The following is a 26,017-nucleotide window of genomic DNA, read 5'->3' as shown; positions in this document are numbered from 1 at the left end:
CTCTTAATAATCCAACTTTAGGTTGAACAATAGCGGTGGCTCGAGTTAACGTCAGAGATGGTTTTAGCTGCTCTGAAGTCCTCTGCTCATATAAGGACTGGAGGAACTGGACCTCCTAACTCTCGGGGATCTGCACAGTGGTCTGTATGAGATGCATGAGCTCGGATTCAAATTTTTACATGCAGTACCTTATTAGTCTTTGAAAGACTGACTAAAATAATACAAACATAAGCTGCTGATCTTTCCAGTACATCAGTCCTTAAACGAGGACTTTCCACCTGAACGTTAAGTCTCTTCAGCCTCTGAATTTATGAGGGGCCCTCAGCTCTCCTGTCTCCCGCTGACTTTGTCTTTACTGCAGTTTTCTTTACGTAAAACCTTACAGCACATTCAGGTTAACACCTGATTCTTTCAATTTGTCTTCAACATAGGGGGGCAAAGTTTTCACTTTAGTTCTATAAACACAGACCTGTGTGGTTTTTATAGAACAAACTTCCTTTTTAATGTAATTTAAACACAGTTTCTAACAAAGAGACTTAAAATCATGGGTGTAAGTTTGACTTGAGCACCAGATAAATCAGGCGCCAGGTGATCATTGAGTGTTTTCCTCACATAGATCAGGCTGGAGAAGTATCTCTCGCGCAGGTTGTGCAGGACGGAGGCTTCGTTGAGGAAGGTGAGGGCGGCCATGTCCTCCACCTTGCTGAATTTGGGCGGGTTCATCTTCTGGATGTCGTCTTTGTTCACCGTCACCTTCTGACCGTTGGAGAGCTCCACCAGCACCTGCAGAGCAGCGGCAGGTATTCAGCACAAAAATTCAAATATCACATCGCCTGACAAACCAAACAACCGTGTTGGTGTCCTGCACATCTGTGTCATTCAGAGGAAACAGGTTTGAGAACAGGTGAGAGAAAACTAAAAAAGACAACGAAGAGAAGAAAATCTCACAAGAAAATTAAAAATGTTGAAATTCTACATTTAATTTATCTCAAGTTTATTTTTTAATCTTTGAAAAGTAATTTCTGAAGTTTTACACGCGAGGAAGTAATGTCTGTAACCGCTGCGTCTCATGTTCGTCCATAACAAAACAATTCCCACAGAGTATTCTGGAATATATGGAAGCTTTTCCATTTGTTCTTGTGTTTACTCAGTTTGCAGAAAGCGGTCCCGTACTGAAGTGCCAGGTTAAATTTAATTAAAGAGTTTAAGGGTAAAACTCTGTTAAAAGACCAGAATCACTGTTACTCTCTTCATAAAGTAACAAAGTAACAAAGACAAACAGTTGGTGTAAATGTTTGTCTGCAAGCTGCTTTGCAACCCCACTCTGCTTCAGCTCCTTCTTTTCACGCTGTTTCTGACTTAATCAACATCATATTTGTGTTTCCTGATGGCTCCTGTCAATCATTCTTGTTTCCATGCATACCTGGTCACCCTTCTCCTCCTTGATGCTCGCCGGCTCGAAGCCCTCCCTCTCTGATGGCACCCACACCATCTTTTTAGCTGCCCAGTCGGCCTGGGCCACGCCGCTGTTGCGGAAGTCGTTTTCCAGGAAGAGGTACTTGTCGTCGGTGTCGGCCATGTTGGCGGTCGGATCGACCTGCGGGTCAGCAGCGGCGGGATCGGAGTCTAACGCTGGTGGTTCGGAGGCAGTGACGCTGACGTTTGAATCGTCGATTGGGACCGGCTCAGCCTCTGATATGTGAGTTGATTTGACCTCTGACCTGCTGACAAATCAAAAATGTGAATTAAAAAAGACACTTTTTCTTTCTCTGCTTTTTTATATTCACTGCAGTTTTAATTTTGCCTTATTGTACTCATAAACCTGCCATTTATCTATTTTTATGCTGCTACAGGTTCAGGCTGCAGGATGATTTCCCATGATGCACTGAGGACCTCTTTTCACTCCCCACGTGTTCACATTTTTATATCTATTAGCTTATGTCTTTGCTCCCATAATTGTTTCTGTGTCTCTCTGTTCCTCTTCTCAGACCCCTCCCTGAGCCTGGTTCTGCTGGAAGTGTCTTCCTGTTAAAAAGAAGTTCTTCTTTCCCGCAGTTGCCAAGTGCTGCTCATAAGGGGTTGATCTAATTGCTGGAGTTTTCTCTGTAATATTACATGGTACTTACCTTACAGCACATGCTTCATATCCATTGGCCTTTTGCAAATTTTATTCCATTCTGCACTTTGCTTACAGGATCGTACCTGTGCTCACCTGCATGCCAACAAGCTATCTAATGCATTACAGAAAAAAAAGGAAAAGCTGATGCTGAAAACAGTTTCAGTAGAGTTCTGTGTATCCACTCACCCATAACTGAGATTGTCTTCAATCGAGCCCAAAGTCAGTGTTACGACACTCTAAAGGAAAGCTTTTATCGGCATCCAGTTTCATCCCAGAAGGTTGGACAGTTTAGTACATGTAAATTACAACATTTATTTTGTTTCCCTGAAACTTCCTACACACCCCCTGAGCTCATTATTTTTGTTTTTATATCAGGATGCTCTTGGTTTTATTACATCAGATGATGAGTAGCTGTCATATACAGGCTTGTGTGGAATCTTATAAAACTGTAATTAGAGTGAATTATTTTGCATATAGAGGCTAATCTGGTGGTTTTGTTGAGCCCAGTGCATCCCACTAACAGCCCAGAGTCATAGCATAAAGAACTGGTGCTCTATAAAAGAAAAATGAGTTTCAAACTCCCAAATTCAAAAACAGCAGCTCACAACTTAAAAATTTTTTTTATAAATCCATCTCCTGGTTTCTCCATAGTTTTCCACCTGCCAGCACCAGGACTCACAGCAGTGTGTGCGTTGCAGATAATTATGTTTCCAACACAAGATTCATATTTTATATTTTGGGAGTAAAAAAGACCAATTTTTAAAGAAAAAGACCTTGTTGGAGGCATTTTTTCCCATACGGACTACTGTTGATGTGTTTTTGTTTTTTTCATGCCTTTACTGAACAGGACAAATGCATAACTTGTTCAGTTTTCTGAAGGAAAAAACTACGCCTACGCCTTCAGCGCAACTTGATTTAAAGACCAAACTATTTTGTAGCACAGTCTCACACAGCATCAAGCAGAGGAGGAGAAATAAAAGCATCTTTCTCACAGACTTCTGAAACCTTTCAGGGGCACATAAAGGCTAAGAAGTGATGAAGACGCGCCAGCATCAATAAAACTGACTCATTAGCTCATTTTTCTGCCTCACACTTCCTCCATCTGTGCCTCCAACTGCTGCCTTTGCATCTCACAGCTCATTTACATCCACTTTCAGTGAACTGTCTCACAGATTACATCTGATAAATAAATGCCATATTTCCCTAAAGTTTGCATACAGCTACTTACTCACTTATCCTCGTCTGTGCCTCTGCGTGCAGGTCACAAGGCTGCTTTGACCTCCCATTGAACAGCAGGCAATAAAATATGAAAAGCAGCACACAGATAACCCCAAGTATCAAACAAGTGAGCTGCCATGCTGGAATGCCCATGTTTGGCTAACCATTTGCTCCTGGTAGCTTGGTAGCCCAAAGAGGGATGCTAGGGACTTAGCAGGCATACTACCTTATAAGGTGCAGCTCATGTGTCCAGCCAAGCTTACCGTTTACACCAAAATGGTGACATGTCAGGGGGAAGCATCCATGTGTGGCTACTGGCACACGGGCTATGCAGAGCAGGTGAAATCAGCATCCTGCATCATTTCTGACACTTTTCACAGTTTAAACTGAGAACAGGTCAGCCTGGAATTATTGTTAATGACGAATAACGGATTCAGGGTCATGCAGAAGGCCATTAGTTCCTAATTACACCTCATAAAATAGAACATTTCTTTTGTCTTGACACAAAATAGCCACCTGTTGGAGATTCATCTACTGAACATTACACATTTCTGCAAGTTTAGATGCATCCACACAGGCTCTAACTCACTGAGCAAGGCAGCAGCTGTAGGTTGGCATCAAAACTGTGGGAGTATTAAAATTAAAATTAAAGCGCTGTACTCACCGTTCAGGGCTTCAGTCCTCAGTGCAGGATGCAGGCTGAGCTCCAGGGAAATGAGACTCTCATGTCAGGTAAATGAAGTGATGGTGATGATGAGGATGAAGATGAAGATGATGTCCTTCCTCCTCCCCTGGCATTTAAATCAGCCGCGATACCTGGGGGTGGAGCCCTTGGGCTCCTGCCTACCTCCTATCCAAAGTTAGCAGCAGGTCTTCATTCAGCCAATCAAACGAGGTTCAGTCAGTCTGCCTTCAAATTAAGAGCCCACGGTTGTTCTGGCTCAGCTTGATGACATGTATCTGCTAAAGTGATAACAAAATTGAGTTGGTTATTACACAGAGGTGCTGGAAAGTGCCTACATTTCAGGATTTTTCAGCACTTCCTTGTTTTGTGCCGACAACACACTGGGAATCCATAAATTAAGCTGTTAAAACTAACAATATAGAAAGTATAGAAACTTGGCTTCACATTAGTATGTTGCACACATGACCAATAACCAGTGTTATTAAATGATCCTCAAACTCTGCTCCTCTACCTGCATTTTCTTGTACGTGACAGGCTTCTTTTACACTGACTGTACATAAAAGATGGACATGGTCTCTATGACGCCTGGGTTGTTTTTTCAGAAGCCCGGGTGTGTCAAATGTCTGCCTCCGCCTCTGCTTCACCCATTGGTTTGGAACTCCTTCATGTCACAGATAGGCCACGCCCCCAATAATGCAAACTTTAAACCTTCATGCAATTTAAGCAGGTGAGTTATACAAACATTCTTCCTTGTATATCGGTTAAGATAGAGACCAAAATTGTTTTATTTCAGGCAGTAAACATTTTTATTTCTGCTGTAAAGTTTCAACACATGAGTCTGCAGGAACTCAGGAGTCTCCAGTGGACATTAGAGGAACTGCAGGTTTCGTCTTCTTAAAAAAACAATGTTTTCATCCCACTCTTTTTGTCAGAAACTCCGAGATTAAGCTTTTATGAGAATCACAAATTTAAAAACACCTTATTAGATCAAACTGAATAAAAGTCCATAAAATATTTTAAACTGGCTCCACACCTGAAACCCTTCTCTGTGTAAACTTAGGTCATTCACACAGTTTAAAATCATGCAAATCATTAAGTTTTATTGACGTTTTAAACAGTGTCTCAAATTTAAATAGCAGACACATCTGGGCTAGTTTTAGCACTGATGGCTCAGTTACATGTCATGTAGTCCAGACAAGTGTCAAAGGTCACGAGGAGAGAATAACTACGGGTTACAGCAATCGTAGTGTGACCCGGACGTGCAGACATAAAAAACAAGTCTCCATCTTTGTTCTTAAAACAAAACAACTAAAATAAAATGATTATTGTGTCCGAATCTGTTTCTCAATAATGCCATCATTTTACTTTTCTTTGCTTTTTCTTTGCTTCATGAAAGTCCAAATTCAATCCTTGCCAGACTATTTCAGTTCTTATTCATTTATTTAGATCATTTATTTTCATTATGATTATAGTTTAAGGAAATCCACTTTATGAAAAAGACAAATTCCTGGATTTTTCCTGGATATCCATCCTTTGGCAAGCCCTATTTTTAACCAGTTTTATTAACTGGGGTTTCATTTAATTAAGCTTAATTGACATTTTTGTTTATCAGATGGTCAGAAACATTAAGAATGGCTCAAAAGAGAGCGCCAAAACATAATAATAATTAGGCTACTGTATGTGATCAGGAAGGTTTATGTGCACAGTCAACTCTAGTCTGCAGCAACTGAAACAGTTTTGTGAATTTTACTCGATAAAAGCTTAAATCCATGAGATTAAGTGATGGGCTGTCACTGTGTTTTTTCCTCTTCTAAAAATTGGCACTGACAGACAAAAGCGACTGAAATTATTACATTAATCCTGCTTTTGAATTTATTTTGAAGGCTTACGCGCGTCAAGAAAATCTTGACTCCTGCTGGCTTGCCGTAGTCTATTTCCATGGTGACAACAGTAAACAAGAGCGCCGTTATCTGTTTAAATTAAAAGTTTCTCTGTTTCTCTGTTTCTGGCCCGAAGGCTCAAATGTCCGTTCAGGCGGATCCTCCGGAGCAGGAGGAGACTGATCTGCTCTTCATCGTGTTTGAAGGATCCTCCCCGGAGGATGTGTCCCACGCCAGGCAGCTGTGGAGCTCCCTGTCCCTGCTGCCGCCGCTGGAGTCGCGGCTGGTGTCGGCGGATATCCGCCAGAGGCTGCCGGTGTCTCGGCCGCAGCGCAGCGGCAGCACCGCCGCCGGTCCCGCTCCGGAGCCGCAAAGAGTCCCCGATCCCCGGCAGAGGCAGGAGGAGAGGCAGCGGTACGCGGCCATGGGGGACCAGAGGAAGGAGATCCTGGCTCTGCTGAGGAGGCAGAGGGAGCGGAGGATCCAGAAGGAGCTGCTCTCTGTGGCCTTCAAGCCCAAAGGGAAAGTCGGCAGAGAAAACATAGGAAAAGAAAAGCCTGAGGAGAACTCTGAGGAGGACAGGGAGCTGGTCAGGCAGCTTCAGTAGGAGGGAACTGGGAGTGTAGAGAGGAGCAGGTGTGTTTGAGATAAACTGCAGGATTAGTTTAAAGTGTTCAGACAACAAAACGTCTCTCACACACACTGCCTTAATATATCAAAACCAGTTTATCCATATGACTGCTTCAGTATGGGCACACTGTGGGAAAAACAGATATGTAAAGCAGTGTAAAAAAAAAGTATTATAAAGGGGAGCCAAACAGCTCTGGTGGCGACTAAATAATATTTTAAATACTGATCTGCTGATGATCCTGTAGAACAACCGGAAGTCACAAAATATGGGACTAAAGTGGTTAAAAATTAAATGAGGGAGACCAGTTTCCTGTTTCTTTTTCTAAAGAATGCACTTCTGTAAATATAGTTATATAATATTAAATAACATTACATTATGCAATAAAAGCTGCTATCCTAATTAAATGGTTCAGGTCATGTCTTCTGTTCTATTACAGGTGTTCCTCAGGGATCCATTCTGGGACCTCGTTAATTCACTGGGCTGATAACATTTTAAAGTATATCTGGCCATTAAAATGTTTCTTTTTTGTTTAACTAAAAAAATGAACCACATTACATTTATATGCAAAGACGATGCTTTATAGGCCACAATATTTTTGAGTCGTCACCAGCAGCCCATCTAAGTTTAGGGGGTGAGTGTTCGATTAACATCCACTGCTGTTTGAAGAATTTTGAAGAATATAGATATTTCCACCCAACAGCATCACTTTCATTGAAGAGACATGCCATACCACACACTTTTACAAGTTTTATAAGCTTGTATGATCTAAGTCTTACCAGGTTTTATTTAAAATTTAAAACACACTCTTTATTGGAAAGGTAACAACCTCTGCTTTCTAAAAATATTCCTAAATGTCACGGACAAAAATAAAACCCATTTATTCTGCTGATGAGCTGCTGGGTCATAAGAAACTATATCTGCTAATTAGCTTCACACAGAGAACAGATGAGGCGTGTTTTGTAGTTTTAATCTGATTTTTTATGTAAATAAGAATAATCTGATTGTGTTTGGAGTGTTAGACTGATACTGGTGTCAGACACAGCGTACACAGCAGTTTGCTTCAAACAGCATTACATAATGTGATGTGAAGCCTGTGTGGATATTCAAATTCCAAATGTCCAGTGGAGAAGGGCCGACCATAATAGGATAAGAAGAGTCCTGCTGACTGTTGACTTGAGCTAATTTGGTTAAAGTTTTCAAAGCGCACAGAAGCCCATCGCCTACAAACACTCTTTAACCTCTCAAACCCAGATTGTGAGAGTAAGTCACTCTTAAGTGACTCTAAAGTGATCCTCCACTCAAAATCCAAGTATCCGAGTATCAATAATGCCCTTCAGCGCTGGCTATAATAAGAACGTCACTAGTACCTCTCCTAATGATCATTTCTTTTATGGCATTGTTGAAACTTTAATATTGGATGCTGTGGAGATCCTAATGTGACCCAATCTTACCATAACCTTTGACAGAAGTTCGGTAAGGGCTTTATTGCTTTATTACTTCTTCTTATGTCCTATTATTGGATTGTCAGTCATCTGTGAAGTACTTTGAAGTTCACCAACCTGCTTGAAAGGTGCTTACAAGTATGATTCATTATTTATCAAAGAGACCATTATGAACATCAACAGGCTCTGTATAATAGCTCACACAGAGTTTATATTAGATATGTGAGGTTTCAAAAACACTTCTCCTCTTAGGCTACGTTCACACTGCAGGTGAAAGCGCATCAAATCCGATTTTTTTGACCCTATGCGACCCATATCCGATCATGGTATGACAGTGTGAACGGCACAAATCCGATCTGGTTCACTTTCATATGTGGCACTGAATCCGATACATATCCGATGTTTTAGAAAGCGACTGCTGTTTGAACGGTCAAGTCGCATTAAATCCGTCTTTTACGTCACTGACACAAGACAGACGCTAATTATCAGCACCGGAGAAGACATCGTGAACGCTTTCTGGCCATCCAGTGAAACTGTTGGGAAGACAACGTGAACATTTTATTTGTACTGTATAATCTGCAGATTCTGACAGAAATCTACAGCTATCCTTTGAAGCAGCGCTCCTCTAAAACAGCAATAAGGATCATTATTAGGTTATTTACATTATTATGTAGATAACAAAATAACTTAAAGCAAAAATTGGGAAACGTAAAGTCCGAAGTCTTTATATTAAGGGCCATCAGTCAAACAATACTGTTTGCTCTGGGTCTAAACAGAGCGCGTTGTGTGTGACGTCTTCTTTTGCGCATGCGGCCGCTTTGAGCGTTCACACTAGAGCGCGTTCGCATTTTATCTGTAGTGTGAACGAGCAGACAAAAAAATCGGATTTGATCAAAAAATCGGAATTGAGCATTAAGACCTGCAGAGTGAACGTAGCCTTATAGTGTGCTGTAAATTGAGAGAACCAATCCCATTTGGATTATGAGTGATAATGCCGTGACCATCCAATCAGACCTACTTTGGGCTGCGACTCTGTGAACGGTCCGACATCTTCCTCCTTGAGATTTGGACAGCCTTAATTTGGAACACCTGCCAGTTTGTCCCGTTCAGCCGCGGCCTGTCTGAGAGCGCAGTTACGTCGGTAATTGCACTCAGATCTGTCTCCTGTCATCATCGTGGTCTGAAAACACTGTGATACTCACCTGGAGGTTCAAAATAGAACTTCTCCAAACCCGTGCTTGATGTCATAGTGGCTGTGTCCATCTTTTATGTACAGTCTATAACATGGGTGGAGGAACTCTTGGGCTTGAGGGCCGGTGTTCTGCAGGTTTTAGATGTGTCCTTGATCCAACACAGCTAGTTGAAATGGCTAAATGACCTCGTCAACATGTCCTGAGGTTCTCCAGAGGCCTGCTAATGAACTAATCATTTGATTCAGGTGTGTTGACCCAGGGTGAGATCTAAAACCAGCAGGACACCGGCCCAGGACAGTTCCCCACCCCTGGTCTATAAGACTACCTTTTTGAAGCCTTTGTCATCGTCATCTTGGTATTTGAATAAAAGCTTAGAGCTGTCGAGTTATCAGCTCATGCTAGAAGTGGTTATCTCGGTGGATCTCTGTCTCCTGACAAAGCATGAAACAGTCGCGTAAAAGTAATGTGTGCATAAACTGACATGTTTTACTTTGGTTTTTAACCTTCAGTACGCCACGAGTCTGCAGCACGTCTGTTTTCAAACCACCTCAGAGCTTTAAAAAACAAGGCAGCTGCTGCTGTAGGAGTTTGTAGCTGAATGATTAGAATATGTTAAAGGTTTAAGTATTTATACACGTTTATGCGTTTTGATTAGGTTATTTTTATTTAGCTTGTTATTTAGTCTTATTTTTCTTTTGGTTGTTTAGTTGTTTTTGAGAAGGTAGAGAGGTACAGGACCAGCATGCACTAAAGAATCCATTTTTTTAGCAGTGCAAAGGATGAAATAAACCATAAATTCCCCTGATTTTATTTGAGTTCTTTTTCCTGCATACATTATTTGCTCATCATGCATCAGTGTCCTTTTAAATGGTGGTTTTTCAGTTTGAATGTGAGCAATAGCCACTATAGTTGCAGTTGAACAGTGTTGGTGCCAAACATTGAATGAAAATTAAATAAATCTGTGAACGAGAATCATAAACTGTGAAAGTAAGTGCATCTGTGTGGGACTTGCACTTATCTTTTCTTGTTTTTCTTTCCTACAGCTCAAATAATTGTTTTTTCAGAGATTCTTCTTTAAAGTTTAATACTTGGAAACTTGATTTAGGCAATGGTTTCAAATGTGATCTTTAACTTGAAAAGATTTCAGCAGCTGACGATTTAAAGATGATTTTAGAGGTGGTTGCAGTGACGACAATTCACCATAAGATGTCAGTAAAAGTTCATTTGTGGGAAATCTCCTGAGATGAAGCTGTTTATTTTCCGCACTGCAATCCCTCCGATGGTTATTTGTTTGCTCAGACTACTTTCACCCAAATAATTTATCACGGCACCCTGCAGCTCCGAGGCTGCCCGGTGGGTGATATCTCGGCTCAGCAGTCTCTCCTCTCTCAGGGCTGGAAAACAGATCGCTGTAATATCTGCCCGCCAGCTGTTGCCCGCTGTGTTTGCTGCATGCGCTTCATCACCGCTCTTATGAGACGCAGCTCTCTGAGGGAGTATTACGGTCAGTGGAAACTGATGTTCCTGATATTTACCTGACATTTCACACAGAGCCAGGAGACTCTGCGAGCTGATCTGCTGAAGCCCGGTGTGGGAAACATGTTGCTGAAAATCCAACTTCTTCTCTGTCAGGAGAAACTTCTTTAAAAATACATGAAGCTTTCATAAATTCTTAAATGCTGTAAACAGGATCTGTGGGCGAATCAAATGTTAAACCTTCTTTGTAAATATTTTCTGATGATCTGAATCAATGATGTTTTATTCCCTGATGTCATTTCCTTTCTTTAAACATATTTCCCATAAATACTTAATACTACTAAACCCCATTAAATGATGCAAATAAACATTTGTTACTCCATCTCAGTCCTTTATCCATCCATCCACTTTCTCTTATTTTCTCTTATCCTGACCTGGTCACCTGAGCAAGAATTCCCAGACCTCCCTTTTCTCAGCCACCTTCTCCAGCTTATCCAAGGGAACACCGAAGCGTTCCCAGGCCAGCTGAGAGTTGTAATCTCTTTAGCATGTCCTGGGTGTGCCTCGGGGCCTCCTCCCTGTGGGACATGCCCAAAACGCATCATTTTCAGATGCCCGAAACACCTCAACTGGCTCCTTTTGAGGTGGAGGAATAGCAGCTCTATTTCCACTGCTCATGCTCTTGTTTTTTCGGTGTCTACCCAGAGCTCGTGACCATGGGTGAGGGCAGGGACGTAGATCGACTGATAATTTGACAGCTTAGCTTTTATGCTCAGCTCTCTCTCCTCTCCAGTACCCTGGCGTAGAGAGGAGCCTGAGGAATGTAACCCCCTCCTGTAGTGGGATGGGAACACTACCCCAGTCTGCCAATCCAGAGGCACCGCCCCAGATCTCCGTGTTGTAGAGGCGCGTCAACCAGGACGGCCCTACAACAACCAGAACCTTTAGGAACTCAGGGCGAACCCACCCTCTGTGATGTCACCCATCACTGAGGTAGTTCAACAACTTTCTGACTATCTCACCTTTTATATGAGTCTGGTGTTCCTACTGAAGATTACAGTTGTTAAAACTGCTAAAAGAAAGTATTATATATTCTTACTGTTATATTGTGGTCTGTTTTTATTGGCAGATAAATTCTTGTGATGAAAAAACCATTGCATGTAAAGTTTACATACATTCATCCTGGTGATGTAGTAGCTCATCCAGCTCGTGAGCCATCACCCTGTCCTCCTTTAGTCGGTCACTGTGTGCGGCTTTAAGCAAAGTCTACCTGATCGACACGGCAGGAGAGGCAGGGATTCAGAAACAGCAAAATTACAAGCTGTTAAACCAAAACAAAGCTGAAAGATGCTAAAAATCTTCATCAAGTTCTTTGGCTTATGTCTTCACTGAGCCCTCTCACTTGACATTTAGTCATTTGAGCCACTGCAAATATGAAATTATTGATCTATGCATCTTAAAATGTGACATATTTGCATATTTGGGAAGAAGAAAAAGAACTTTGAGTTCTCCTCAGACCTCCTCCACTGTCGGTGATGCATGCTGTGCTCATGCAGCCTCCAAATGGTGACATAAACCTCTTGTTTGGCACTAAGTGAGGTACAGCACAGTGTCAGTCCTTGGAGGATATCGTACATTAGATGCATATTTCTGTGCTGCCCCTGGGCCTAATGGGGCTTGATGATAGTAATGCTTCATCTCAAGGAGGACCTGCATTTTTAAGTGCGTACAAACAAGCTGACTGCGTGACCTTCTCTGTTAATGACAGCGCAGCATTGCATAAGAGCTTTTAAACACTGCAGCGAGGTTGGATATACATCAGTGGGTGTTGTGTTGTGGGCATAAGTAATACAAATAAATTAGCTGCAGATGAGCTGGAAGTAGGTTATTTGTTTCCATTAGAAACAAGGAGGACTCATAATGAGACAATTTATTTTCAGCGAGGTCTACCCCGGTGATTGATGCCCTGTATTCTCATGAATTCATCTTGGCCTGGACTCAGTCTCACTCTGGGATTTCCAGGGAGTGATCAATATCCTTCCTATTGACAGTGACCTTGTCTGTGAGGTCACCCAGTGGATCTGTGTTTGGACCTCGAGCTTTCACAGAAAACGGATTAGACTGCATGTCTTCTTGGATTTCAGAGTTCAGTTCAGTCCAATTGCTCATCCCTTCCTGTGGCATGAGTCAGGAGACTGAAGTGTTCTCACTGTGGCAATAAACACTGTGAACAACTACCTTCTTCAGACAGCTTCCTCCTTTTGAGATGAGATCAAACAGAGACAAAGGAGGAAACTGGCTTTCAAAGTTTTCATTCAGTGCTGTTGTAATACACTGTTACATAAAAGCTAACATTTTCCAAGCATGTAGGTGCTTTAATACTTGAAATCCAGAGAGCAAGGTGGCACATTTAAGTGTGTAATGAACTAAAGTCCAATATTCAGCCTTTTTTTTTAGCTCAGTTTTGGTCTCCACCATCTTCTATCTGCGACTATTTAGCTGCTAACTCCTCCAGCTGTTCATTACCTTACATTTAGCTATGTTGAGCAGGTCGTTTACAGCAGCTTTCTGTGTAAACCGCTGCCCACTGCAGCTGAAAACAAAGACACGAACAGTGAAAAACCCAGGCGATAATTCTTTGGAGCATCACTGTGATTAGCTGCCCTGAGATTTGACGCTGTTGCGTTCACTGTCAGTTGTGGCCACTTTATGTTTAAGTGGTTGGTTAAAGTTATTTAACTGGATTAAATGTTGACCGGGCTGATGTAAAACACATTTAGCTGAAGAGCTTTAGTAACGTTTGAGCCACATCAGCAGTGTTTTACAGTTTGTCTCATCCATCTGAAACTACAGCCGATCAAACATCCCTGAGCAGCGAAGCAGTTTAGTGCAGCTCTGAGACGAATCAGGTGAATCCCAAAAGACATCTGAAAGTCAGAGAACAGCCGCGTGTTATGTTCTTTAAAAGTGGGACTAGTTTACAAGCCTGCTACTTATCAACTGTAAAACATCCCACCGGCTGTGTAACCTTTATTGGAGAGGAGGCAGCTGTGTGTCACTTCATTTCCAGCTCAAACTCAGGGACGTGGCTTTGGAAAGCCAGCGCTGTGTCGCTGTGATTTGTGTGGCTCTACAGTTTACTGACCGTGAGGTTTATTTATGTATTTTTTATGCGTGCTCTGGTCTTGTATTACACAAACATGAACGTCATCAATGCTCTTCTCTAACAGAGCAAATGAAGCACTTCAGTGTCAGCATATGCAGGTCTGATCACACAACAGAAGCTTTGTGGCTATTCAGAACATCAGCTTATAATAATTATACTTATTATTTAGAAAAATATTCTCCTCTGTCCACACCTGCTCATCAAACCACAGCAGCAGCAACAACAACAAAACTAAAAACAGGACTCTACAAATCAAGAGGTAACAAAAGGTAGGCGTGCAGGCTTACAAAAACCTCACAACAATAGGCAAAGTGTACTTACTTTAATTTTTATGCAGATAAAAACAACAGAAAATTAATTCCTAAAGATAAAAGTAGCAATTTTTGACCATTAGGGGGCAGAAATGCCACTTTTTACAGCCAGCAGATGGTGACATTTAAACATTTTATTACAACATCCAGTAGATACAGAAGAACACTGTAAGTCCAATATTGACCTTTCTTGGCAGTAAATATTGTTTTCCAGGCACACATGGCAGGTTATAACATCAAACCAAAGTAATCTGGTTTGATCTTATAATCGCGGATAGGTTTATACTGTTAGCAATCTGGGCATGTTGCTTGACAGCTCGTTCAAACTCGATAAACAAGTGTCTGCTGTAGTTAGATCTAGTTTCTACCAACTCCGTCTCATCTCTAAGGCTAGGCATATGTTCTGCATAAGGACCTGGAAAAGCTCATCCACGCCTTTGTGACCTCAAGGCTGGATTACTGCAACTCACTTTATTTTGGTCTTCATTCTGCCCTCCTTCATAGACTACAGACTGTCCAAAATGCTGCAGCACGCATTCTGACCAGAACTGGGAAGTTTGCCTGTATCACTCCTGTTCTAGCTGACCTGCATTGGCTACCCATAAAATACCGTATCCAATTTAAAATACTGCTGCTCACGTTTAAAATTACCAACAACACAGCACCGAGCTACCTTGAGGAACTCCTTAAATCGTATGTTCCTGCCAGAGCTCTACTCAGATCATCTACTCAGTTACTCCTGGTGCAGCCTAGATCTCGGCTGAAGTCTAGAGGTGACCGGGCGTTTGCCCTGGCTGCACCAGAGTTGTGGAATAACCTTCCGATTGTGATCCGGGCGTCTGATTCCATCCAATCTTTTAAATCACGGTTAAAAACCTATTTGTTTAATCTCGCCTTTCCTGCTTGTTAATGCTCGCACCTGACTTTTAGACTTACTCTATTTTTTCTTACACATTTTTTTTTAAATGGCTTCTGCTTTTATTATGTTTTTATTTTGATATGCATTTTATATTACCCCTGTGTATTAGTGGCATTGACCTGTGAGTATATTTGATACTTTGCTAAAGCCTTATAATACTCGTGTTACTTCTCTTATGTTAAGCACTTTGGTATACCGCTGGTTTTAAAATGTGCTCTATAAATAAAGTTTGTTGTTGTTGTATACACCTCTGAAATGACTACACCTTGCATCATTTTGCAGATGTGACGTGCTGCATACAGGAATGATTTTGAAGATATCTCATACATCTGTTAGGTCAGTATATCCAGCTGTATGTGTCAAATTATCTTTCAGGATGTTTTAAAGAACTGGGTGGCAGCCAATTGTCTGTGTTGAAAAGCACAAAACACTAAAGTTCTTCTCTGAATCTCGGACCGTTTCACCTTCGGTTCTCCCAGCTGTGAGACATCTGGTGGTAATTCTGATGAGGCACGTCAGCCATCTTGGAAAAAACTGTTTTTATCACCTGTTCAGTATCACCTGTCTTAAATATGCTGAGTCTCAATTTGAAATGGAAATTGTCATACATGCTTATTTTTGTCATGCCTTGATTATTTTCATTTTTCACTGATAAATCCTCCCTGGATCACTTTCAAACGGTCTGCAGGTGACACTGACGCTGTCTTAAACGCCTTAAGTTTCGGGTTCAGTTTAAGATTTTGGTGATTGCTTTCATGGTCAGGTTTTTTTCTAAATTTCTACAGTGATACAAAACAGTGGGGTCTCTGTGGTCAGCTGATCACTGCTCGTTAGCAGCACCTCGGTCCAGGTTAAGGACTAAGACAAATGAGGCTTTTGAGGAACTCACTCTGACTGGATTTAAGATCTGTGGACTTTGATACCTTTAAAAAAAGCTTAAAGGTACAGCTGTCTAATTTTTTAGGTTATTTGATAGAAAAAAACACTTTTGTAGTACTCAGACCTGCAGACTCAAGATATGATATTAATTACTAAGATGCAGCAGATTAGACACATAACCGTCCTGTTTCTGTGTGAGAGTTTATTCACTAGGTGTCAGAGTCCAACAAGTTACATCCACTTCAAAGATAGTTTCACTAACACTGGCTGACAGCCACCAGTGTCAGCTAACAACAGCTAAAAGGGCTCATAGCAACTAACTTTGGCTAACAGCGGCTAACAGAGGCAAAACAGTAGCACTTACCGACATAAAAGTTTAGCATGAGCTCAACAACTCACCTCAGTGTTGCCGTCATTGGACAAAAGTAAGAGGCTTCACTGACTCATCGACACATATCAGACTCGTTTCACAGTAAACAGTGGACTGACAGCCTTCCACAGATAGTGACAAACCTCTGGGGCCGACATAGTCCGGAGTCACTTTGCTATCTGCGTACACTCACTACAGGTGAATGGCGAGAGTATCTCGTTTTAAGTTGATCTAATTCATTGCTAAATGCTAATTTTATTAAAAATATAGTCTGTACAAAACTGTTTACATGAAATCTACTGGCATCTACGAGTGAAACCTTTACACTCTGTTACATTAAGACCCACCTGTACAGGCTCACTTCAATTTAGATTTATTTATTGTTGCATCTTGCAGCACTTTGGGACTTGTGTGTTTCCTTCTTTTGTTTGCTTTCTGTGTTGCCCCAGTTGCTGCTAAAATGCTTGTGTGGACATATTTGGCCTCTTTCAGTTATTTCAGGTTTAATTTTGAAGGTTGTGTCCTCATGCTGCTTTCCATTTTTTTACTTCCTTCCCTTGTTCTTTACTGTCTGCTGTAATTATTATCTGCTTGAGTTCACCTTTCCTGGAGTATATTTAGACTGCGTCCGCGGTGCAGAAACACTTTAATATTTAGATGAATTTCCCATGCGCCATTATATCTGAGTGGACAAAGCAGAAAGGAATTCTTGCTGTGACATTAGTGAATAAATCACCTTCTTTCAGCGCTAGATTAATCTGCTGAACACACCAAAGAGACTGATTGCTGCACACAAACACAAAAACAGCACCAGCCATTCATTTTAATCACAGCTCCATTGTTGAAGTGACGGTTTGGAAATGAAGCGCTTGTCTCCTCCTTATTATTTTCTGCATGTCTCTGAGTGGTGAAGATGTCAGAAACAGGTGATTGCACTGAGCAGTATTGATTACGCCACCCTATTGATTATAGAAGTACCTGCTGGTTTCACAGACCGCCTGTTCCAGCAGGCACACCTTTTATTAACAGCTATGTTTGCTGCATTCATGCAATGTTTGGGTGAATGAGACTGGATGTTTTTCTGAGAGTAAAGCTGTGCAGAGTTTAAAAATCTTAATTAGCCAATTTAGTTAATTAGCTGAACCAAACAACCATTTTAAGAAAACAGCTCAGCAGCAGCAGATTCCCACTGAGGAAGAAGAGGAGACACACAGCAGAACAGAAGTTTAATAACTTTCCTTTTATCCAGGAGGCAGATACTAAGCATCCGTAAGACTCCAGCAAATAAAATGCTTCCAAGGTTTTAGACATTTTTAATAAAAAAGTGAGTAAATGTTTAAATATTTGGACTGTGTGGGTAGCTCCATGATTCTATCAGTGTGTCGGTGAGATTATATATCACTGGATGTTTTCCTCTCAGTAATGGTCGCTGGGCAGCCGAGTTGTCAGCAGTTTATTAAATCTAATTTTTTTTAGATGATGCTGCTGTTTGAAATGGCCTATATCTCAAAATACATCATCCAATCATAAAGCCTGATAAGCGACTATGGGTGAAATAAACTTTTGTAAACTTTAGGTGAGGACTGAAGCAGCTACCAATGAGAGTGAAGGATACCCATGATTACAGATGAAAGAATTCAGACAGTTTTTCAACTCTCGGTAATGCTGCAGTGATTATTTGACTCAGGGACCTGCAGCAGTGTTTGGGCCCAGGCACGGCTAATGACGTCAGACTTGAAGACCGGATTGGTGCAGCACACTCTTTATAACCACCCAATGTTTTCACCCATGACAGCCAGAAACCACTCACCAGCCACATTTTTCCCCACAACTTGTGATTCACTAGCTGTGCCCACGTCTTCATTTTAGGGTTAGTCTTAGACTTAGTTCCTCCTACGCCGGGCGGCGCATCGGGCAGCTAGTGATCTCCATCGATGTCGGTCAGCAGCGACTGCTTCAGCTTCGTCCCAGGCAATGTCGACAGTTCTCAGATCGTCCATGAATGTTCGACGCCATGTGGTCTTTGGTCGGCCTTGCTTTCGCTTGCCAGTGCGTGGACGCCATGTCATGGCAATCTTAGCTGGGCGATGAGGGGGTAGGCGTGAAATATGGCCCGCAAAGCGGAAGCGCCTTTCTGCAACTAATGGGCGGGTGCCTGCTCTTCGTAGGACCTCCTCATTTGTTATTCGGTCCCGGTAGGAAATTCTCAGGATTCGCCGCAGGCCACGTTGTTGAAGCACGTTCAGGTGTTGAATAATTGCACTTGTTGAGCGCCAGGTTTCACTAGCGTAAAGTGCAGTAGGGAAGACGATAGAGTTCAGTAGTCTGATCTTGACCCTGACATTCAGGGAGGTCGAGTTCCAAATAGGCTGGAGACGTCGCAGGACACCAACTGCCTTCCCTACTCTGGCGTCGACATCCCGATCAGAGACCCCGTCATTCGAGATGATGCTGCCAAGATATGTAAAATTCTCCACCTCTTCAGCACGTTGTTGGTTGATCATGACAGGAATGCGGGCATGTGCAGAGCCAACTCGGAGTACCTTGGTTTTTTTGGCGCTGATTCTTAATCCAACTTTCGCCGCCTCCCTCTGCAGGGCCGTGGTCAACCTTTGGAGATCTTCCTGAGTCGAGCCCGGCAGGGCGACGTCATCTGCGAAGTCCAAGTCAGTGAGATTCCGCGCTTCGTGCCAGGGCACACCGATGTCAGCTGGGTCAACTGATCGTCGCATGATGACGTCAATTACCAACAGGGTTTAGGGTTGACAGTGTTTTTTTAGTAGATAAAGGTGAATGGCTTGAACATAAATTGAGGAAAGCCTAGGAGGGTACTGGTGGCGGCTCCCGAGCCTATCACACCCCCCATGTACTACTGAGAAGTGAAGAAGTATCCCAGCATCCTCCTCTGCCACACCAATCTTCTCCATGTCCTCCTTGACTACATCTATGAATCTTCACTCTTTTCCTCCTGTCTGGCAGCTCCATATTCCGTGATGATTTTCTGATATTAGTTCATGTTTTATTCAGTTTGTTCTGAGACCTGGGATTCAGCCCATAAAGTCATGTCACAGAGAACCAGAGCTGCCCTCTAACCGCAGACTTCCGTAGGACCATAAATCTCTTTCTGGCCTTCAGGAATTTCCCCACAGACATCATGACATCACGGTGGCTCTGTCCATCTTCTTTATACAGTCTCTGGATTTTATTGGTATATGTGTAATGTAAAAATCTGATGAAATGACTCAACCAAGATAAGAAAACTGAGAAAAAAACAAATAATCTGTTAGTCACCTGAACAGACGAGAACAGTCACTAACAGTGTAGCGCTGCCTGAAGATGCCCAGTGTGTGTGTTATGTAAGCGCATGGATTGGAAACAGCGAGGATTGTTTTGGCTGAGATTTTGGGGCCAACGTAATCCAAACAGAACGTCTAAAGCTGCCTGACTGAAAACGGTCGGTTTGTGGAAGGTCGTGAGTCCTCTGTACACCGGTGTCTGTTAAAAAAAAACATTAGCATTGAATGTATTTACTTAAATATTTATATCATCTTTTAATTAAATATTAAGTACAATGTATCATTTATATTGAATTTGTTTTAAATCAATGAATTTTATCTCCATTGTTTAATTCACTGACTGACATTAAAATCTGTTTTTTAGACCTTCAGCTGTTATAAGTCTTTTAATATCTCTTTACACAGACTGTTCATGTGCACTCTAATGATTCATTCAAGGGAGAAAATTAAATAATATGAGGGCAAATTTACTAATCCGAGTGCATGAAATCCCGAGTTCCAATTTTAAAAACTAATTAGCATTATTACCTGAACTGTTTTGATTTGTTCCGCCACGCCGACCTGCATTTATGGATTTCTCTCCTGCCCACATCTTACAGACGTGTTGATTAGACTCGCTTTGATCCATAACATCTGATGTGATGAATGGACTCTGTGGAGCGTGATGGCCGGCAGACATGCAGAGAGGGAGGATTAGCTGAGCGGGTTAAATCAGGATAAATGGAGTCCCAGAGAGAGAGAGATTATTAACCTCCCAGTCAGACACACGTTGAAGGAAACAGGTAAGGTCTCCACAGCCTTTATCAGCACTTTTTATGTATGGTATGTGTATTATGGGTCAGTTACACTTATTAAAAATAGGACGCTAACTTACTTTGAACTCTGAAAAATCACGGCTGCTTGGTGATTGCACTGAGTAGTTCCACCAACTGATCTGTCTCAGTGGTGATTGGACTGGTCTCCAGCAGCTTTTTGTGGTTTGCACATTGCTGGTTTTTACTGTAAACTGATGGGAGAGCAAACTGCCTCTGGCTGCTCTGCTCTGAGATCAGTAACCACCTGCACTTTGTATGTATGGATGATCTGATATCGTCGTGTTGGTGTTGTTCCCAGATCATCATGAAAATGTTGTTCCAGGTTCAACATTGCAAGTGACCAATCACATTGTTGTGACGTTATTATTTGGCGCGCCAAGCCATGTGTGCATTTATGAAATTCCAATGTTGCAAGGACAATATCAGTTCTGCTTACCGTTTATTAAAGGGTTACGGTTAGGGTTAGGGTGAGGGTCCATTGATCGGCGGACAGAGGAGCTTTCTCGCAGCTTAACTACAGTTTTTTGTTTTACGGCGGTTTTTCCCGAAGTCGCAAAAGTATGACATCACAACATTCTGATTGGTCACTTGCAATGTTGATCCTGGAACAACATTTACTATGTTGATCTGGGAACAACACCAACACGACGATATCAGATCGTGCTGTATAGACACACAGCTAGCATTAGCAGGTAAACGAGCTTCTTGCTAACCACCTTGGCTAACTTTTGTGATGTAGGGAAGATGGAGTTTTAAAAGTTGTTAATAACTCCTTTGATACATTCATTAGTTAGGAAAGCTGTGATGATGATGAAGGACGGTAGCGCTCACCATGTCTATAAAACAGGCAAGTTGAGCGGATGCAGTCTCGGATTAGCATCCGTGCAAATGACTGAATCTAAAATGTTTATCCAGCTGTTTTATCAACACTCTACCTTTAATTTATGGACATTATTCTGCAGAAGAAACATTGTTACCTTTGATATTTTATGCACAATTTTCCAATATTACAGTTTTATGTGTACCGAGGTGTTTTCATCGTGTTTCCTTGCTTCTTTTACCCAGTAGATCTTTATCCATAAAGTGTTTCCTAGTGAAATTTAACATGTTAACATTCAACTGAGAATTTCTTTGGAAAAATAAATGTAATTAGTAAAAATAATAGAGTGCATTCATTCACACAAGTAAAATAAAGCACCTTTTTTTTTTTAAATCATGTGTATCGAAAAAAGGTGAATGTCGGCAACTCGTGGACTGTTTTGGGGACCAGAAGTTGCCGCATTTGGATCAGATGGTGGAGGACTAATTTATCAGCCTAAAGCCTGGGTTACATGTGCATTACTGCAGTAAAGTTGGAGATTTTAACATATGTATCTGCAAACACTGACTCAAGAAACTGCAGGTCTTCTTCAGTGGCTTCTTTTGTCAGTCCTGGAAGCTGGTGGTTGATGGAGGCAAAGAAATGAAAGAGAAGACTGGACTGAACCCTCAGCGCTCAAGATTTTAGTTTAAACACCAGCCCCACATTCAGCATCAGCAACAGGATGTGGCCTGAACACGACCTGTAAAAGTGCAACGTGTGGTATTTCATTTTAATCTGACTCAGGCCAAAAATAATCATAATCTCTGTTGCTTCCTGTCCTGAGGCCAGCTTTTCTTGATTTCCCACAGTTTCTGTGTTTCTCTCTCGCTAAACTTCGCCTCATCTTTCTGCAGACTACATCAGATAAGAGATACCGAGGCTCACAAAGAAGCATGTCTTGGAGCATGCTTGATCGGTTGGCAGTCTTGCTTGCCCGGGAGATTCTCCAGGGACTGATTTGACCTGGAAAATCGAGAGTTCACATGAGCTACAAAGCCAGTGTGTTAATCTAATAGCATGTCTACTGCAGGCTTGTTCACTACTGGGCCAAATAAATGTGGCTGGGATGATGTAGTTTAATGATTTATCATCTGTTAACGCAGGAAGGAGTGAACTCAAAATATTATGTTTTGCATATTTAGCGTGGCTGTTTCTGCTCATTGGACCCTACTACAGCAGCTTTGCATGACTCAGCCCCGCCCATCATAGATCTGAAACAAACTTTTAAACCAAAAAAAGAAGATTTGAACAACAGGTGGGCGGGGCTTCTGTATTAGGAATACCTCCTCTCTGTCTTCAAAAACCAACAGGTGGTGTCACAGTAACTACGTTCATCTTTATACTGCCTGTGGTGTAAAGTGTGTTCACAGCCCAGCACCCACAACAAAGAAAGTGATAAGAAATCAGTAATTAAGTAACATATTTGTTACATTTTTAAAAAAATGTAACAAATAATGAGTAGTAATTATTCTAAAACTGCATCAGTTGTGTCTGTTGAAAACAATTTTAAGACAAGAAAGTTGTGTAACATATTTGCGTTTTTTAAAATATTTTAATGACTATTTGAATATTTAAAAATCACGACCATCCCAACTGCAAAGCGATCGCACTCCATCGAAGTGGACTCGGGGGACAAACATGCTCGAGCACGTCAGCAGTACAACTCGGTCTGATATGACAAGTAGCATATGTGGCTAATGTTAGCTAAATTAGATATTGATGTTCCTCTACGGTGGCCCTGAGGTGCAAAACACACACATACACACACACAAAAATTAACTGTGAATAAATTATCGTTACTGCTGAACAAACCACAAATAACGTTTATACTGTGTATAGTCCAATAACAGGGTATGCAGCTGTTCATACATTTCATAGCAACAGTTTGATAATATTCATTTTTCTTGGATTTTTAAAAAAAAAAAGTTCCACGAACAGTCATGTTTGACCATCTCCTTCAGGATCAGAAATCTAGTTTTAAACACAATTACATTTGATTCTTAATTAATTTGATATAAATGATTAATAAATTATTCATGATGTTTTTTTAATTATTATAATTTTAATGTAATTCTTTAATTCCTCCCAAGAATCTTTTATTTAATAAATAAATAAATAAATATATATTTTTTATTTTATTTTATTTTACATGGATAATATTAAACAGTTGGCGGACACATAATTGTGTTTGCCAGAAAGTCCAAGAAGGATGTTCAAGGGTGTTTGCTGGTAACAAAGAAGAAACCTTAATGAAAACATTCTTGTATTTTCTGAAATACTTCTGTGTTTTGGACTTCAGGGCCACAGTAATTTCCGCTTCTTGCTACAAGGGTCGCTATTCAGCAAAGGCTTTCACCATTTTTCAAAACTGTGACGATGTATTGATGTTAAAATACTACACACAGCACCTCAAAATAAGCAGGAGAACGCCTACTTTCACCCACAGTCTATTTCTCACACTTTACACTGACTTTCACTTCACACACAGCGAGAACATTTGTATTTTCTTTTTGTAATCCATGTTTAATCTGCCTTTTAGTTGTCCTCTTAAAACAGAAAATAAGTTCTGCCTCTGCTTTCAGTTACAGTGGACAAACTAGCGGCCGGGTCCACATGTGAAGGTGCAGTTCACCTCATCGTGTAGCCACGCCCCCAACCCAGTCAATCCCCTCATTCCAATGTGTGACTCAGCACTGCTCCTCCCCCAGTGAGTCCGTGTTCTCCCCCAAGTCTATTGAGGCAGACCCCGCTCTCATCTTCCCGCGTCCCGGTCCGGGACCTGGACCGGGGCCCGCACCGGGCCCCCCGACAACAAGCCCGGCTCTGGTGCCGCTGTGGCTGGGGTAGACCTCCACGGTGCTGGAGATGGACTGGAGTGAACGGTCCCGGAAGTAGTGGAAAGCTTCCTGGTCCAGGTAGTTCTGCTCCTCACGCAGGCCCTGCTCGAAGAGCTTCCGCTTGTGTCTGAACTCGATCACAGTCTTGGTGTAGGAGTTGAGGGTGGTGACGGAGGCGGCCATGCAGCAGGTGAAGGATCCCCACGCCATGCTGAGTGGAATAAGAGAGAAGAAATCAATAAGTATGAAATATATCTTTGGAACAATGTAATTAGAATTTTGAAAGCTTGAAAGAAGAAGGCAACGGGACTTATGTAGGTCACATAGATTGGGCCTGTGGTTTTACCCTTAACCTCCAGTGACGGTAACTACCCACACCCCTTTTCAAACCGTGGGTTATGTGACGACTCGCATAGTCAGGAGTGGGCCAACCATCATCTGGACCACATAGACAGAAACAACGCCCACTAGGAGTCGATAGGAACCCTTGACCTTTTGTGTCTAAAGAACCGTCTTGGATGAGAGGTGAAACATCTTCACCTTCTACCAACACAAACTACCATGAACCGAATGACTGAGAACTTGCACACTTATAGATTTTTTTGCTCCTATTTAAAATAAAATAATCTTTCGATTCAGCACAAACAAATAAGGGCATCGTTTGTTCATCAAAGCTCAGTCCCCCAGCCTCCAGGTCTGCTGGGGAACACCGATGTGTTCCCAAATCGACCGCGAAATGTAATTCTGAGTTTTTCATCTTCATTCCTTCAAATGTTAGCAGGACGATGATCGATGCTCAGCTACCTCAGAGTGTGTGGTGACTCTGGAGAGCCTAATGTTGAGCAAACAGTGTGGGAAATAAATGCTCTACAGCACAAAAAAAAACAGGCAGAGGTCTTTAAACACGCTGAGCAAGAAAACCACGAGATAAAACAAAATGACGCATAAAATCCATCACTTTTTATCTTGGGACAACAGGAATCCATAGTGTGATGTAATTTGGATAATACACTATAAACTCAATCACTTTTCCTTCTCTTTTGTAGGATTATGTTTATAACTGAACCATTACTGTTCCTCAGAGGAAGCAGAGAAACTGTTTAAAGGCAAAACCAAATAAACAATATGAAATTACAGCAATAAATCTTCACGTATAGCACCGCAGTGAAGCATATAACAAGTCACCGCAACGTAAAACATATAAATTACCCTCAGTCGATGACACCGCTTCTTTATTTCTTTTGTTTACTGATTACATTTCAGTTTTACACCCGATTACTGTTGGAGCTACAAGCTTATTATAGTCAACGTTTTAGTTCGTTAACATTTAATATTACAGTCTGACAAATCTTTGATATGTTTATTAAGTATAAAATGAATATTTGGCATATGTCCTCCAAACACAGTAATCATTAAAAAGACTAAAACTAACACTGAACTAATAAAAATGAATTTGAAACCTCTGTAGAAACTAACTGAAACTAAATTGAATTTTCACACCAAGCACCAGACGTTTATTTTTAAGCGTTTTAAAAGGACATCGCTTTACATCCAGCTAGCACCTGTCAGTCAAAAAGGCCACGCCCCCAACTTTAAGCCTCAACAATTTTGTTTTTGTTTTGTGTGTGTGTCTGTGTTTGTTTTTTTGTTTTAAATCAGACTGTAAACATGTTTGTTTCGCTGTAGTTGGACATTTTAACATGGGAGTCTATGGGGACTTGCTCCTAAAGCCCCTGCTGGGCACTAGAGGAACTGCAGTTTTTACTGCCTCCCTGAGTTTTGTTTCTCACCAAATCCCTCCTGAGCATGTCTGCTCCGTCAGCCACACACCGTACCTCCACAAGCTCCGCTGCCTTTTCTCAGGGGATTTTTCTTTGTCTTTAAATATGATTCAAATGAAAACCAAAGAACCAGAGGT

At 41.6% G+C, this 26,017-nt stretch overlaps 3 protein-coding genes across 7 annotated transcripts in view; 1 reads left to right on the top strand and 2 right to left on the bottom strand.

Annotated features, from left to right (window-relative positions):
• Window positions 1–9,321, bottom strand: part of LOC309705094 (uncharacterized protein) — a 35,739-nt gene extending 26,418 nt beyond the window's left edge. For all 4 annotated transcript variants that reach the window (XM_082530662.1, XM_082530663.1, XM_082530664.1 and 1 more), the window contains exons 1-5: window positions 9,178–9,321; window positions 8,994–9,096; window positions 4,002–4,300; window positions 1,424–1,721; window positions 613–783 (exon numbers count right to left, since the gene is read on the bottom strand). In XM_082530662.1, the coding sequence (XP_082386788.1) occupies window positions 613–783; window positions 1,424–1,579 (327 nt within the window). In that variant the 5' untranslated portion in view covers window positions 1,580–1,721; window positions 4,002–4,300; window positions 8,994–9,096; window positions 9,178–9,321. The remainder of the gene's footprint in view (window positions 1–612; window positions 784–1,423; window positions 1,722–4,001; window positions 4,301–8,993; window positions 9,097–9,177) is intronic.
• hoatz (HOATZ cilia and flagella associated protein) lies at window positions 5,826–6,509 on the top strand (the record flags this gene model as incomplete). The annotated part of the gene is made up of 1 exon (XM_082531546.1): window positions 5,826–6,509. The coding sequence occupies exon 1, from the start codon at window positions 6,045–6,047 to the stop codon at window positions 6,507–6,509; it is 465 nt and encodes a 154-aa protein (XP_082387672.1). The 5' UTR covers window positions 5,826–6,044.
• Window positions 9,322–22,797: 13,476 nt separating the features above from the next.
• Window positions 22,798–26,017, bottom strand: part of gsg1l (gsg1-like) — a 38,316-nt gene continuing 35,096 nt past the window's right edge. For both annotated transcript variants that reach the window (XM_082530667.1, XM_082530668.1), the window contains one exon: window positions 22,798–24,310. In XM_082530667.1, coding sequence (XP_082386793.1) covers window positions 23,950–24,310 — 361 coding nt within the window. In that variant the 3' untranslated portion in view covers window positions 22,798–23,949. The remainder of the gene's footprint in view (window positions 24,311–26,017) is intronic.

Source organism: Aulonocara stuartgranti (genome assembly GCF_965226115.1).
Source record: "Aulonocara stuartgranti genome assembly, chromosome: 4".
Taxonomy (NCBI): domain Eukaryota; kingdom Metazoa; phylum Chordata; class Actinopteri; order Cichliformes; family Cichlidae; genus Aulonocara; species Aulonocara stuartgranti.
Note: the sequence above shows the minus strand (reverse complement) of the source record. Positions and strands in the feature narration are given on the sequence as shown.